A 16815-nucleotide genomic window follows, 5' to 3' on the forward strand; every position below is an offset into this window, starting at 1 on the left:
CAGCGCAGCTGTTCATGCCTCAGGCAATTCATAAACTCAGCACCAATATTGTATTCATATAATCTTTCATTGTCAATAATATCAATTTCTTAAAGTTGCCTTATCAAAGAACAAATCAACTATTCAATGTCACATAGTCTTTTTCCACAGAGTGACTTACATACTTCATTTAGTTCATCCTAAAGCTGCAAACAGGAAGGACAAATAGTCCCAGTCCATCAAAAGCAAAACCTGTGATTATACACTTAATTAAATATATTTATTAATTTGAACTACAGGGTTGTTAGAAATCTGTAACGATGGCTCTTATTTTCCAGTTTTTGCAGAGATAATCTAAAGGGAAATCTTAAGCTACTGGAGTGGTGTTGAACTTTTTGTAATTTAGGTGGAGCCGCAAATAAAATGTTGACCTGTTTTTATCATGAATACAAGTCATTCGGCTTTAGACTGTGATGCTCTGTGAGATAAATCCTCCAACATGTTGGTAACCCAAAAGAGATTAACACAAAATGGGAGTAAAATGAGATGAGGCTTTGAACATGAAACAATGAAAACATGAAATATGGTCAAAGTGTATGAAGTCACGCCACGAAGCCACACGACGTTTACCGTTTATCAACGTAAGTACTGATGAAAAACACCGTGAAGAATATGTGAGGAAGACAGGGAGTGTTTGGTACCTTTCTCATATCCGTGGAGTTGATCTTCTGCGAGAGGAGCTCCGGATCTGAGCCTCTTTAGCGACACGTGAGGCTTCCTCCTTCGCTTAGTCTCAGTCTTTCTACTCTCACTGTTGTTGTTATTTTCATCCTGATCGTCAACGACGTCAGAAAACTCATCGTCATCGTAAACAAGTGGCAGGAGTGTTTTATCGTCCTCGTCGTCAGAATCAAGTGCAGCAGTGTAGTTATCAAGCTTTTCAGAAGAGAGAATGTCAATGTGAAGTCTTGGAAGCGACGGCTCTTGGCCTTCATCGTCCTCTTTGATCACAGTGAGAATACTCTCCTCTTCTTCGTCCACGTCTTCGTGAACTTCTACAATAAGATCTGGAACATCCTCACTGTCAATTAGTTGAAGTGTTTCTTCAACATGAACGTCTTTTTCTGCTTTCACCTCGTCTTCTTCTGCCAAATCTTTGGCTATTGGTTCCTCCTCCTCCTCCTCCTCCTCCTCCTCCTCCTCCTCGTCCAGATCTTCAACTAGATCTTCTCCTATTTTGGTCATCTCCTCTTCTTCATCTTCTACCACATCTTCTCTCATTGTAGTGTCGTCCAATAATTTGTATTCAATTTTAGTATCTATCTCCTCCTCCTCCTCCTCCTCCTCCGCCTCCTCCTCCTCCTCCGTCTCATCATCATCTACCAAATGGTCATCAGTTTTGATCTCCTTCTTTTCTTCCTCTATAAAAACGTCAACAGTTGTGGTCTTGTCATCCTGTTGCTCTTCTTCTAAAACATCTTTAGTTTCGTCCTGCTTTTCCTCGTCTTCCTCCACCAAAACATCTTCACTTTTGGTTTCCTCCTCCTCTTTTTCTCCCAAAACATCTTCAGCTTCAGTCTTCTTCTCCTCCTCTCCATCCTCCTCCTCCTCCTCCTCCTCCTCCTCCTCCTCCTGTTCTTCCAAAATGTCATCAGTTTTGGTCTCCTCCTCCTCCTCCTCTTCTTCCAAAATGTCTTCAGTTTTGGTCTCCTTCTCCTCCTCCTCCTCCTCCTCCTCCCCTTCTTCCAAAATGTCTTCAGTTTTGTTTGTCTCTTCTTCAATCTCTTCTTCCTCTTTTTCTGCCAAAACACCTTCAGTTTTGGTCTCGCCCTCCTCCTCCTCCTCCTCCTCCTCATCCTCCTCCTCCTCGTCCTCCTCCTTCTCTTCTTCAAAAACTTCTTCCATTTTGGTCTCCTCCTCCGTTTCTGCCAAAGCATCTAATGTTTCAGTACGCTCTTCCTCTCCATCTTCTACTGAAAGTATCTCGTCCTCCTCTTCTTCATCTACCGAGACTTCAGTCTCAGTGACCTTCTCTTCACCTTCGTCCTCTTTCTGCCGTTCTTTTGTTTCAATATCTTCCTCTTCATCTTCCTCAGTGTCTTGTGCCTCTTCTTTGGGGAAGACGTCCCCTTCTACCGCTGGTGGTTCTTCAAGGTCGACATGTTTCACTAGTGATGTGACAGCAATAGATTTAGTGCCTGTTATTGATCTTCAACCTAAAGAATGTGACTGTTAAAGAAGAAAACATGAATACCATGGTCTTCCTCTGCCTCTTTGACATCGGCTTCACTGGCAGCTTCGGTGGGTATTTCAGCCTCCACCTGCTCCTCCTTTGAGTCTTCACTTATCTCTGCAGCAGGAGCAGCTTCGTCTTTAGTGATCTCTGCAACTGTACCATGAACTCCTTATCATCTCTCTCAGCTGAACTTCACAGCTTTGGTGTTTTGCAAATGTTTGTTAACGTACAGAGGAAAATAAATGGGGTGAAATGGCAGCAATGACGAGGACCAATCTTGACATTACACTATAAAGTTTAAACCACATGTTGTTGTTGGTGACATGATTATTGTAACAAAACTAGTTTACATGGCTAGGCTGGAAATTTCCATCCCTGCAGAATAAATTTTGCCCTAAAGGGTTAATAATGTAATAAATACCAACTCTTGATGTGGTCTAGACTTTTGTGATAACGTGCACACGTAAAATGAAATATCCCACATAGAAACACAAAACATTCAGTTCCGACAACACAATATACACTTAAAACAGTTTTTGAAAGACTTGAAATACAGATGTCAGTCAGTGTTTTGAAAGGAAGATGCAGAAAGGGGCAACAAAGGAATGCAACGTAAACTGACAGAGAAGAAATCAAGTGTAGTTGAAGCAGGTGCACCTATTCGTTTTATCTTATTTTGACATGTTTCTTTCAATTGTAGTGCAAACTCCATTATGTAACAGGGAAACAAGACTCACTCACTGTGAATCTTCATGCACAATATTACACAGAACGCTATTATTTTCAAGAAGACAACCATGAAAGTGTCAAAACACAATTCAATGGCAAACTGTATTAATTCACAGTGCATTTAAATGTTTCATCAAATGGTCAGTGAGACGATTCAAATGGGAGGAATGCAATCACAGAATCCATAACAATGTGTTTGTTTAAGACATTTATTGTAAAAAAAAAAAAAAAAAAAGGGTGTACAGTGGTTATTGATGCATATTTATCCATGCCACAATGTCATCACTGCATATTGAGTTCATTCAAGTACACACAGTTTCAAAGTAGTTCAAGGTTGACAAATTACACTTAACAATTGCATGGCGTGACGTGTAAACGGAGAAATGAGTGCAAACATGCAAGATCCAGGGCAAGTCTAGGCACTGTTCTGGCTGGCAACACATTTGGATACATGTGCAGTCACTACAAAACATGGTCTTACCTTTGTCAAGTGGAGGAAGAAATTCACCTGTTTTAAAGAAGATATAAAAAAACAGCACATTTAGATTGATCCAGAGATTAGTGTCAACAATAGAAGGTAAACTGCCATCTCTTACCTCGCCTTCTCACCAAATTAATATCAGATGGCTCACCAGTTGATTGATCTGCAAAAACAGCCGCCGGCTGTGAGTGCCTTTTCATCGAAAACATGTTTATACATATATTGAAAGGAAACTTTAGAAGTAAAACCTTTTTCAGTCACGATGTTTACAACTGGAGGGGCAGCGGTTTCACCTAAAAGCAACCAGGGGAAAAAATAAACATGAATATACAAGTTCACATTTTGTGAGCAATGTTTTGAAAAACTGTATTCAATTCCACCTTGATCCCCAACAATCATGCTCGACATGTAAGCCAGGAACAAATCCTTCTTGTCTGAGAACTCCAACAGGGCATCTTCAACAACCTTCATGGGGTCAATGGACACTTCAGGCATGATTCCTGCAGAATAAACAGACAGATGAGGGAGAAAAACAACTTGCTGGGACATTAGTCAGTTGTAAGATATATGTTATCATAGTATATATTAAAAAAAAACTAAATCAAAACAAACCTTCTTCACCAGTCAGGGTTGTGGAGATGTACTTCACGATCATGTTTATCTGATCTGTGGCGATTTCTGCTGTTGTCTTCAGGACTGATGTGGGACTGAATCCCACAGCCTGCTGGACGCCTGATCACCGGAGACAGGGAAACGACCACTCGTGAGTTTATTGGGGGATAAAAAGACAGGGGCAGCAGGGAAACGTGACAAAACTGAAACTGTACCTTGTAATAAGTCCAGTATCACATCAAGAATTGCAAAGAGCACACCCTGGATGTATCCAGCTATCCCACTCACAAAGTCATTAGTAACACTGAAGGCATTTCTGCCAACAACCACAGGATCAATGAAGCTAATGTCAATTGTTCCTGAAGGAAAACGACACATTCGACAAGGTCAATGCTTCACATTTATATATTAGAAACATTAAAAACAGAGTTAGTAATCTGGCACTTAAATACATTCAAGGTTGCAGTTGTTAGAAATATATCACTTATTTTTTTTTTTAATGTTCAGTTTCAGTTTACACATCAGACACAAAGAAATTACAAAGTCATGACAAAATACAAATCAGTTTTGCGTTCTCTCTTTAAAATGGGCATTCGACACGGTTTTCAAAGTGTGTGAGGAGGATATGAAGGATTAAAATATAGTGTTAGTCTTTACAATACAGTCCATTTTGGTTTAACACATAACTGATGACTTTTAATATCACCATCTGAAAATCTGTCCTCCCTTCAACTCTTCGGTTCGCATTCCACACTTTGAAAACCACTGCATTAAACACCATAAACAGATAATAGCAACATGGATGCTGGTACCTTTTATTATGTCCAGTATGCTGTCCAAGACGGAACAGACGACATCCTGAATGCATCCCATGACTCCACTGACGGTGTCGTTTGTAACACTGAAGACATTTCGGCCAATCACCACCGGGTCCATGAAGCTGACGTCAACGCTTCCTGCCAAACACATAAGAGAAATAAAGTCGGAGTGAAGGAAAGCAGACACTCAGTGGCGAGGAGTCATTGATGAGGTGTTGAGGGGTTACAGGTTAAGCAGGAGCTAGTAAATACCTTTCACTACATCGATTACAGTGTCCAGTATGGAACAGAGCACATCCTGGATGCAGCCCACCACGCCACACACCAACCCGTTAGTAACGTTAAACACGTGTCTGCCTATCACAACGGGGTCAGTGTAACTCAGGTCAACTTTCCCTGGAAAAAGACAAGGTAGTTTGTGAGACAGTGAAAGGAAATGAACGAATTCACATGTCAAACTGGGAGTCAGAAGTCAGTATTTGTTATAACCAGCCGACCTTCAGACGACACAAAGTTTTTATTTTTGTGAAACTGAGAAAACTGAAATTAACATATTGAAATAGGAAAAACATACCTTTATTTATGTCCAGTATTGTTTCCAATGTTGTGTCCACAACGGCACACAGTGTTTCCCTGACAGAGCCCAGCACGCCCCTTATTAAGTCATTAGTTTGATGGAAAACCCGTCGACCAATAACCACAGGGTCAATGTAGCTGAGGTAAAAGGTCCCTGTGGTAAAGAGAGAGATCATAATGTAATCACTGAACACTTTTATTATGTGCATGCATGATTCTGTTACAGTGGGTGACTTGTCCTACCCTCCTCATCTGAAAAATATCGAACAAATCCGTCTTTTGCTTCAGATATTTCTTCAACCGCGTAAGTGGCTGCAGACATTGGGTCGCTTAGATCAGGTGCACATTCTGCAGAAGAAAAATTAGAAATGCATTACAGTGGTTGTGCTATTTCAATTTCAGTGTTTGGTATGAATCTTAAGCCACCAATAGGTTGACATAGAATCTTAATCCATTTGCAATGACCAGGAGTGTGTGTTTCTCTTAAATTGGTGAAACGAGTCAATACTAAGGTCAGGGGCAAATAATACAAGCCAATAGGTTTTATTGGATATAAAATGTGAGATTCTATCCCAGGATATTTAGATGATGCATGAAATCCACATGCATTAGGACTTATCTAGAGCGCTGCTGTTGTGGCATCACTCGCATACATAAAATATATTATAATATTGTTGATATACCGGATAAGATAACATGAAAGTGATAAAAAAAAGTAGCAAAAGAATGCAAACAATAATAGTTCTTAAAAACAATAACGACAGTAATAAAAACATGTGAGAAAATAATAACTGTGACAATGTTGGTAGTGATTAGAGATATACCAGAAATGATGTTATTATTGCAGAGAATAAATGAAAAATATATAATTGCACACAACAGAACAGTAATGGACATTAAGTACAGTAGTAAGTGGGACATTAGTATATACATATAGCGCTTTCATAAAATCAAGGTACCCGGCAGATTAATATTTCAACAACTCTATAAGCAGTTTTTTACTCTGTGATCTCAATGTCTGAATGTCATTAAATCTCAAATTGAAACATAAAACTAGACTTGAATTTCAAAGTGAAATTGGTTATTCTGATCAGTGTCAGATCAGCATACCATAGAGATTAAAACTGATTCTTCCACAGAGCTTCTTATACCTTGAAACTTGTTGAGTAGAGTGGAGACTTCATCCACTGCGTCGTTCACAGCTTGAATGGGATCTGAGATAATTTGCTGGACGTCTGAGGACGGAGACAGAAATGTTGACAATCCTGCACATGCTGGTTAAAAATGAGGCGAGCTTATTTAAAGCGTCTGCGGCCTACCGGGGACGGCCTTGTATTCCACGAAGTCGAACATCACCACACCTACAACCACCCAGGAGAGGAGAGCAGCCAGAGCGATGAGCAGCTCCACAGACAGTTTGAGTTTCCTGAGGAGGCCCAGACATTTTGACCTGATGGAGCCGGCCTGTGGTGCTGCTGCTCCGGCTGACCCACCGGCCGGCGTTACAGCGGCTGGTTTGGCCCCTATAGACAATAAATAAATAAATACAAAGATCAGGCTGGAAAGACATCTCTGATCTTTGAAAAACACCCAAAAAATATGTCGATATCAATATAATAATAATTACTCCAAGCTGTTTTGGGGTAAAAATCGTGTTGTTATTTTCTAATGTGTCAGAAGAATACCGAGTTCCGGTTTTGAATCTCTTAGGAAAAAAATGATCCTCTTAACTGTGGTCAAAAACCTTCTCACACAAGTAATAAATCACATGGATAAATACACGCATTGACTGTGTTAATGCAGGGGTATGACTTGCAAAAGTACACTTGCATGTAAAACAGCAGTGGATAAAATTGAAAACTTATTGTAGTTGTGACATGTTTGTTGATTTGTGTCTTCATTTTGTAAACTTGATGTTACTCCGAGGAGATCTTCGTGGGCTGTAGTTGGGAATTGTTGCTATTTATATGAGGTTGGTGTTAATACAATCCAATTAAAATAAAAAGAAATACCACAATTAATAAAGAGCTTAGATATATATTATTAGAGCTCTGTGAAAACAAATGACCTAATTTTCATGTAGAACTACGAGGACATCCATTGCAGTCATACCAATGCTGTCAGTCATACATTTTGTCCACCAGGGGGCAGAGTTAATGTTTCCGTCTGTAAAAAGTGGCTGTGGAAACCCAAACACTATTTAGTTTGAAAGTTTGCTTCTATTCCCGGCAGAGTTTCAAAGTGAATATAATTATTGTTTTCTCTAATTTGGAGACTTATGATGACTTGTGATGTGATATATTTATCATTTCATTCAAAAGTATGCTGAAAGTAAAAGTAAAGGAAAGCTTATTTCAGGTCATCATGAGAGCAGAAAACTTTCATAAGACGACCATAACCTTCTATATTTCGTGCCCTCGTGGTGGAAAACATTCCTCATAGTTAAGAAATTAGCTCTGAATTACTAAACAGAGATAAAGTAGATGCCAGTTTCATTCTAAATTCCCTTTGAGTAAAATTATCAGGATGATTTCATGACTGATGCTCTGTTTAAGAGGCCACGCACACCGAGGTCAAAACACAACACTCGCTAGAGTTTGTTCTCAGACAAGCAATATCTTTACACTCTACATGTGAAAAGCACTGAGCTCTTTCTTTTTTCATTAATTGTTTGTCTTTAAAGAACCTAAATAAGTCTCTCGCTTGTTGCATAATATTGTCTGAGCTGGAAAAACAGGATTCATCAAAATACGTGCACACACAGACACCTGTTGAGAAGTGGTATAATGATGGTGTGACGGAGTCGGAGCTGCAATATTTTTCCAACATGAACCTGCTGCCAAGGTGCAATAGATACCATCAAACTGTGAATGAACTCTGGGCATGCCTGTCTCATGACTCACTTCCTACAAATGATAGGTTGAGAAAACAGTCTAAACACTCCCTTCCTTTGCCTCAATACTTCAGGATGGACAAACACATTTAAAGTGAGTCCAAAGGAAAACAACCTTGTAAGGCGCTTACATGTTTCCCAGAGCCCCGCGGCCTCAGCAAACAAGAGATCTGGTAGTGAAATAACGCTTGTTTGAGCAAATAACCCGAGATCCTCCAGACTTTAAATGGTGAGAGCTGCATTGAGATGTAGTGATGTAAAACCTCACTATAGTCAACACTACTTTATCACTTTGAGATTCAACCACAGCTTCCAAGAGCTGTCATAGTTTATTGTCAGCATTTTCCATTTCAAACCTTTTACATGATTGGAAATGCTCCAGTGGTTAATTTAAAAGAGATAGATGCATGTGACTGTAACTCTAACTGTGCAGGACATGTTGTTGAGGTGGGACTGTGTTGACAGTTTCCAGAAAAGGATCAATGTTCTGAGCCAAATGAGAATTATTGTTGGTTTTATTACCAGATTTCAAAACACTTTTACACCTGTACTTTCTCTCGCTTGCTGGAAATTCCCCTCCCAGAAACACAGAAGTAATGTTTTGAATCGAGGATTTTCAATTGCAACCAAGTATTTTTCCAAATATTTTACACTTTTACATATTTTGCTATTGATCTGAGCTCATTCCCCAAACAAGCGTGAATAACTGGAGGTGAGCTGCAGCAGCCATGTCTGTCACAGGAGACCAGCACTAATACATCAGCTACATGATAGCTTGTATTTATAGCAACCAACTTTCAACACGTTCTCCTAAGAGGACACAACTTACCAAAACATTTCCATTTATCCAAAATGATGATTTATTTCACACAGTGGATTTGCGTTGGTGCTGATCACAGGTTCAGGTGTAACAATCCTACCTTCAGCCATGGTGATGTGGAGACTATTTCAGGTACGATCCTTTGATTTGGGGGCAAAGCCTCCTCATGCAGGACTGACTGATGTCAGCTTCAGTAAATCCAAGGAGTTTTAACTTTACATTAAGAAAGAAAAAAGAAAAACGTTCCACTTCGTGAATTATTCCATTTCCACTGGGTGATCAAGGTCTGGTTACCTCACCCATGTCATCCACATGTCCACGGGTTAAGATGATCCAAGCCTTTTATAAAAAAGAAAAAAATGAAAGAACAAAATAAAAAATAAAAATCATGAGCTTACAGGTGTTGGGGAATTTGGAGCTGCCAGTGTGGCAGCATTGGAGAGGGGGGTCTGGGGATGGTGGGGCATGGGAAAGCAAGGCAGGAGAAGAAAGAGCCAAGCTAAGCACTGGGCTGGGGCAGGGTGAGGGGCAACTGTGTTATTGGTGCCTCACATGGGTATAGGTCACAGCACAGAGCAGGGAGGCTTCACGGTAACTTTATCCCCCCCCAGAAGGTCCAGGTTATTATTAGCTGGAGCTCCACACCGGCCTGTGGCAGGCCCTTTTTTGGCGGTTGAAGGAGGGTGTGTGCGATCAGTTGGACAAATTGGAACGCACTGCTGGTTGCTGCTTTAATCTGCCCACTACACAACAAATCAGAACCCTGACAAGAGGTGAAACAGTGAAAATATGTTTAAAAAGTTATTCCCATTTGCAGGAAGGCAAAGTTTTTGCATTTGCTTATGGTTGATGCTTAGTTTGTTTCTTATGACTTTCATGTACCCAGAATAACAAATGACTTCACAAATAAAATAAAATAAAAAAAACCACTACTTATCTACGTAAAACACATGTTTTTGGACTCTTACAGAAAACTACAATACCGTATGCATGCGCAGGGATAAAATGCAATCTTCACACAAAAAGGCACCAAGTGTATTCATACCATCGATTTTCTCATTTTGAGGTAACAGTACTAACCAGTACACCACTGTGTGGTGCATTATGTTTCATTTGTCTTTTAATTATAAAGTTTTATGACATTTTGATCAGCTCCTTCTCTCTCCTGTGTATTTCTACTACTTCACTCTGGGACTATCTACTCAAGATTATAATATTTGCACACTGCAATCTATTTTCCACAGACGAAGCACACAATTTTACATTTGTTCATTTGGGGGATTAAAGTCAGTCTGTCGTATTGTCATAGTGCTATTTTAAATATAATTTCATTCACCCTAATAAGAGCTGTCTGTATGTTTATGCCAGGACTTGGTTCCTCCTTCTCATCCCTACTGGTTTATTTATGTGTTTATGTTTGAATTAGTGAATTAATACATTTTTATTCCAAACATGTAAAAACAGAAGAAAAGAAAGAAACAAGTAAAAAAGAAAAAACATCAAAATGAGTAAAGCAAAAAAAAAAAGCAAACTTCATTTTTCATATTTGGCCCCAGCTTTACATGTTTGAAAACGGGTAGAAAGAACAAGTGTTATGCAAAGTTTTGTACCAAAATAGGAAATGGCATTAAAAATATGACCTTAATTATGATTAAATTGACTTAATTGGAGCAAATCAGTTCTTAGGGTACGAGTGACGAACATGTGGCCCCGGGGCCAAAAGAGGCCTGAAAGTCGGTGGGATGAGTTCAAATGAAAAGAAAATACATTTACATTTTCAATAGAAGTAACATCTCAAGGGGAAGGAGGAAATGAGGGCGTACCCTGCTTATTGATCACTGGAAGCTACAACAGGTAACATTCGATTCAATACAATACATTTGGTTAAAAAAAAAAAAGAGTATTGAATGTGACCATTTCCAACACGTATTTTTATGCTTTTGCAATAAATTGAAGGGAAGATTTCAAAGTTGTCAGTACAGATTAACATGCGGCCCAACTGAGATGCAACGGGCTGTGACTGTCCTTCAAACTAATGAGTTTAACAGTCCTGAATTAGACACATACAGACCTGACAGCTCAGCTACTGCGTGTTCACTATTATAGCACATTAAATCAAAACGATGCTTACTTTACACACAGCTAGTTATTTTCAGATTTAGTAATAATATAAAAATAAGGTGAATCAAGTAACCTATAATTGTAGTCAATAATTTGCCGAGCACTGGTGATGATGGCTACAAAATAAGTTAATATGCACAAACTACTAAGCACACACATATATAGTCAGATTTGAGAAGCCATTTCGACGGACAACCTCTATTGGGAAGTGAAAACTGGAAAAGATCAAATATGTTGGGATATATTGTATATCAGAGAACAAGTTTAGGAAGAAAAACAGAATTTGTGGCAAAATATTCCAGCACAGAGCGATAGAAAGAGATGGGTTTTTATTTAAATATGTAAAAAAAACACTTGCAAATTGAACAAAAAGTCACATGTAGATTTTAATTGATCAGATCAGGGGTTTCAAAGTGTGGGAGGATGAGCCCTTCTTCAAACGCTAAGGGAGCCTGACGTGAACACTGAGGGCGCCTTCATGGAGCGTCGGTGGCCACAGGTCTGATGAGGAGCGTGAGGTCCACAGGTACAGGCGGAGGAACGTACCTCTCCTCCCTCAGCAGCCGCAGTAACAGATCCTCGGCGTCCTGCGGCCAGCGGTAAACCCGCGTGTTCTGCAGCCAGCAGGGAACATGCTTCTGCGTGTGAAGAGAAAAGATTGACGACGGTCAGAAGTGGGAGAAACTAAATCCATTTTGCTGAGGGAAAAACTATTTGCCAACCTGAGATGCACCGAGGAACAGAACCGGGATGAACCGGAAGTTCAAGCTGCCTTGCTGGATAAACTCATTCTGCATCTGGGAAAAAAAAAAAAAAAATTATATATATATATATATATATATGAGCTACCTGCTTCAACTAAAATGGCATTTTCAATCCAGCATGTCCTACACAGCAATCTTCCAAAGTAGAAGATGACAACACGTCTTCCAGCATTCACACTTTCTCACCATGGAGTGAATATATTTAGTGTGCAGACCATGGCTGTCCTTGACGGATCCTTCAACGTCTGCTTTATATTTAGGGCTGATGGCAATGATGATCAGGGTTAATGGCTGTTGAGAAACACACGTCTCAGACGATGTCTTCAGAAGAAAAACTATCATACAAAGAAACATTGTCTTGTGGACCAAGACACTGAATACGTCAAATCAAACTAACTGTTGAACCCTAAAATCCAACCATGAGTTTAGTGATCGCCGTGATGTTCAACTCACATCCTTGAGGTAACTGTCGTTCCACTTGTTGATGTCCATGCTTCTCACGGGGTTGTCAAACAGGTCGATCTGTCAAGGTGAAAATAACACAAAGACAATCACATTTATTCATAAAGGAGTTACTGAAGGGTTATAAAACAAGGGATGAGAATAACTGTGGCTCACAGCTGGTCGGAGTCCTTGTTTGGTGAGGACGTTGACGAAGGAAAGCATCTCTGAGGACACATCTGAGGAGTAAGTTATGAAAACCTTTCCTGAGGAAGAAGACATATAAAATCAGTTAATGAACTTAAAACACAAAATCAAACAAAAGAAATGTTGTTGATTCTTGATATGAATGTTGCTCGTTGTGGACATTATGTAGTGAAACCTGTTTTTAATAGAACAGTAAAGCTGTATTATTGGAACCTTGTTCATTTCTGAGAGGTTTTGAAATTCACTCAGAAATTATTCACCCTACAAATGATAAAATTCTAATTCAGCACAGAGTACGTTCACAAAATGAATTCATATTCAGACTTTTGGATGTGTATTTTAGCAATCAGGAGGTCTAATCTAACCATTTTAGATTTTAGAGTGCACATTTTCTGTTGTTTTTGGGGAAAATATGAGGACAGTAAAAAAAAAAGAGCTTACTGCACTCCTCGGGCAGACTGATGGTTTTTCTTTTCTCCTGTGGATGAGATCCCTGCCCTCCTGGAGACTTCAGGTTCAGAACGCTGACCTCTGACATGCACTTTGCAGGAGGGGCGGTGAACTGTGGGACGTTGACCGAGACGCCGCCCTGGGCCAAGCTGTCTCTCATCAAGGCGTCAGGATGCTGGAGCCTGAAGCAGAGAGAGAAAAAACACAGAGCGAGAGTCTCTTGTCCTCTCTGACTTTACATAACACATATATATATATACCTCACTCTTTCAGACTTGACCTTCTTTTTTCTTTTCTGAAGAAGCTGACTGCTGCAGTTTCAGCTTTAGCAGCTGGATTTCTACCTGGTGGGGGAGGCCGGCCTGGGCGGATCATCTGCTCACTCCGAAATGTCTATGCTGAATCTGCATGTCATACTTTTATCTGTACAGTGTAAAAACTATAAAAAAAAATGTATGTATGTAGGTATTTATATATTTATTTATTACCAGGTTTGAGATTCATTCCAGGGGCTTCTGTGCTGGTGAAGACCAAAGTGTTGGCATGGCTGAAGAAAGGCTGTGTCCACCGGGCCGTGGTTGTGGTGTCCTGTCCAGGCAGAGTGCCTGTCATCTGAAGTACGATGATGAAGAAGTTCTGTGACTAGAGTGACTACTTCTCTGTGATTGTGAGCAATCTGAAACGGTCATCTGTCAACATCCAGTAGTGATTTACACCCGCAATTATATTTGTGTACCTTTGCCTCCTACGAGTGAAGATGTTACTGTTTAGTAACAGCTTGTTGTCATGATAACATGGATCCTGATGAACCGCAGTATTATTTCAATAGTATCTCAAAGTTTTGTCATTGCAAGTTTTTTCAATTTTATATCTCATCTGAATACAATGGTGTATTGTTTATCTACACAGGGTGAGTGGTGGGGTGATGGGTGTGGCCATGGCGGGCAGTTGCTGAGGTTGGACTGGGATGGCCTTTCTTGCATTGTGACTGTTGGATACCTGTCACTCGTCTTCCGTGCCTCAACCCGGAGTACTCGGGTGGAGTTGAAGTTTGGGGTGTGGTTCCCCTTGAGTTCAACCGGTCCCATTGAGCCAGGCACCAACTATGCACCCCGGGGGCTTCTTTCTGTGCATGCCTTACCCAACTAACAGCCTCTATGAGGACTTCACTACAAGTGACACACTTTTTTCTTGATTTAACGTCAATGTTGTTATATCCCTACACCCAAAGATCAAATGTCAATATACAAGAGATTACAGCACATCCGCCAATCAACAGTGTGACATCAGAGCCCGCAAACCTTTGTTGTCATGACAAAACCCTGTGCTTCATTAGAATCAACTCTTTATATATTTTTTAAAAATTGTATTAAGATTGACCAGTGTTTAATCTCTTTACATAATTTGTTCCATAATTTTACACCCCCAGATGGTGATACAGAAGTCTTTCAAATTGGTGCAGACTTCATGAGTTTTTAACTTAAATTTTCCCCTTAAAGCTGTAACTTTTCTCTCTCTCACTGATCATTCTCTGAATTTTCCTTGCTTTAAACAGTTATTTGAATAGTTTTGAACACATTAAGGGCAGTGCATTTCAAACTTTTGGCCTGTGAGAACAGTGGATTAGTGGTGCGATCAGGAAAGCCTACATTATGTACAATCTTATTGCTCTTTTTTGTAGAATAATGAGTGTTTGTAATGAATTTGCATGAGCGTTTCCCCCAACCTCCACACTGTAACTTAAATATGATAGAACCAGTGAATTGTAAAGAATGTGAAGTCTTTTCTTGTCTAACAGATCTTTTAGCTTTGGTCAGGACTGAAATGCTTCTTGGCTGTTTGTATTAAACAAGTTTTATATGAGGTTTCCAGTAACTTTTGTCATTTATTACTACTTCAACCCCTTCTATGTGTACCTTTAACTGGTTATTTATTTTACATTTTCCAAAAATAGTATGACCATGTTTACATCCATACATTACCACATAAGCCTCTTGAAGAATTATACTTCACAAGAATGGAATACAATTTACCATGTGTGTTATTTTCTATTCAAATCAAAACATTGTGACGCCACACTGACGGCTCCATTTAAAATTTAAAAAGAGTATCTGTGAGAAAGTGGGAACATTAAATACTAAGATTTGCTGCAGTGACAGAATAGTCTCTCAACTGTATCAAAAACCTAAAAGAAAGTTAAGGTTCTATCTTTGCGTCCTGTAAAATGTTGCAGTGACATACATACAAACATAAATCCTGTATTTCTCACCACAAGTGTGAATAAAGCCGTGGGGGAGCAGATCAGGATTGTACTTCTTCTGCCACTCGTTGTCATCCTTCAGCGGCAAAGGTGGCTCGAGTTCCTCCTCGGCATCATTCTGAGGCCTAGAAATGAATCCATCCTCACCTCTGCGTGTAAAAAAAGAAGTTTTTATCTGTATTACTCCAAGTTAAAAACTCTGCTGCCTGTTTCCTCAGTTCCATGTGTTCCAAGTTACCTGGATGTGCTTCTGTTTGCAGGCTCAGTTGTTCCCCACTGATCTGATCTGCAGTTCCAACAGCTGCACTCTCTCCTGTCACTCCATCGGGCTGGTGCAGGATGGAGGAAACAGCCGTCAACCGGCTGATGCTGGAGATTCATCCCGGCACACTCTGCATTTCTTCTCTGTGGTTCGTCTTGCTGCTGCTGCTGCAGCAGCCGCACATGAGCTGGAGATCTCTGGACGTTTGTGTTGAATTGTCCTCCTCTGTGGAAATCATCGGCACCCTGGGAACCGGGTGGTATCCTTGTGTTCTGTTGCTGATTGGCATAAAATACTTGATTTAGACTGACTCCAGGGCTCAGGAATGGAAGGAAGTTTTCTGGTACTTCAGATTCACTCATCTCACTTCAGAGGGGAAACAGTCCTGCAAAATAAAAACAGACAGACGTTTGAAAAGTGTAGAAAAGAACAAAAAACATCCATAAACACATACATTTAAGTCCATTCTTCTTCTTATTCTTGCAGTTCACAGTCTTCTCACTTGTAGGTATTATTTTGTACAATCTGCATCAAAACACGTGCTTTTACAGTTTTTGCACACTATGGTTTGGAACAAGACAAATAGACCTGCATACAAAGTGTTAACAATGACCTACCTGCTCACTGCTGGAATCTACACTCCTGGAGGGGCACAGACTTGTGTGCTGAGCCTGTTATATGCAAATTCTTCGGGGTTGAGGCTGCATCCAATCAGAACAGAGAGCACAGTGTGCCTACGTGTGTATTTGTGTGTACATTGCTTAGCCAGATTGAACAGGAAAGCTTAGCTGACTAACAAAACACTTGAAGAGAATCCTGTTCTGAATGTTCAAAATTTGCAAGGGTCATTTGCTGAACATCCGAGACCACAAAAGGCTTCTACATAATAGCTTCAACAACAAATCTCATAAAAAAAGTTGTACTCAACAAGAATTACATGGGAGTGTGCTGCTTTCTGACTGCAGGGTAGACACCTATTATATAATTTGCATATAATCTGTCGTGTTGATTTTCATCTCAAACCCGCCCTGAAGGAAAACCACAAAGCGTCAATCACTCCTACAGACGCTGGACTCATTTCAAATGCATGCGTTTATACAGCAATGGTGGATTTGTGCCATTTATTTTCCGTGAGCGCTGGGAAAAAAAAGTATGAAGTATTATGT

At 40.0% G+C, this 16815-nt stretch overlaps 2 protein-coding genes across 22 annotated transcripts in view; both read right to left on the reverse strand.

Moving 5' to 3' along the window:
• Positions 1–9705, reverse strand: part of LOC308119938 (uncharacterized protein) — a 29633-nt gene extending 19928 nt beyond the window's left edge. For 17 of the 19 annotated variants that reach the window (XR_013936000.1, XR_013936001.1, XM_080480238.1 and 14 more), the window contains exons 1-13: positions 9245–9705; positions 6751–6954; positions 6583–6666; positions 5675–5779; positions 5430–5585; positions 5108–5251; positions 4850–4993; positions 4253–4396; positions 4038–4157; positions 3806–3925; positions 3674–3718; positions 3541–3588; positions 3426–3452 (exon numbers count right to left, since the gene is read on the reverse strand). Coding sequence is in view for 17 of the 19 variants with exons in the window: in XM_080480238.1 (XP_080336364.1) it covers positions 3426–3452; positions 3541–3588; positions 3674–3718; positions 3806–3925; positions 4038–4157; positions 4253–4396; positions 4850–4993; positions 5108–5251; positions 5430–5585; positions 5675–5779; positions 6583–6666; positions 6751–6954; positions 9245–9254 (1351 nt within the window). In the remaining 2 variants the exon portion in view is untranslated. Of the gene's footprint in view, positions 1–680; positions 1234–3425; positions 3453–3540; positions 3589–3673; positions 3719–3805; positions 3926–4037; positions 4158–4252; positions 4397–4849; positions 4994–5107; positions 5252–5429; positions 5586–5674; positions 5780–6582; positions 6667–6750; positions 6955–9244 lie in introns of those variants that run through there. The other 2 variants (XM_080480246.1, XM_080480241.1) reach the window with 2 other exon arrangements.
• Positions 9706–11573: 1868 nt separating this feature from the next.
• On the reverse strand, positions 11574–16350 carry LOC308119479 (uncharacterized protein). 3 transcript variants are annotated; one of them, XM_080479501.1, is made up of 10 exons: positions 16267–16301; positions 15626–16034; positions 15397–15536; positions 13616–13739; positions 13119–13309; positions 12648–12736; positions 12483–12551; positions 12216–12320; positions 11988–12062; positions 11574–11903 (listed from the first exon to the last, which is right to left on the reverse strand). In XM_080479501.1, the coding sequence occupies exons 2-10, from the start codon at positions 16009–16011 to the stop codon at positions 11742–11744; spliced, it is 1341 nt and encodes a 446-aa protein (XP_080335627.1). In that variant the 5' UTR covers positions 16012–16034; positions 16267–16301; the 3' UTR covers positions 11574–11741. The 3 variants fall into 3 exon arrangements, with proteins under 3 accessions (XP_080335627.1, XP_080335628.1, XP_080335629.1); XM_080479502.1 differs by having other exon boundaries at positions 11630–11903; positions 13616–13715; positions 16267–16350; XM_080479503.1 differs by having other exon boundaries at positions 11633–11903; positions 15626–15927; positions 16246–16287.
• Positions 16351–16815: the final 465 nt, after the last annotated feature.

The sequence above is a fragment of the Lipophrys pholis genome (genome assembly GCF_963383615.2).
Source record: "Lipophrys pholis genome assembly, chromosome: 14".
NCBI lineage: Eukaryota > Metazoa > Chordata > Actinopteri > Blenniiformes > Blenniidae > Lipophrys > Lipophrys pholis.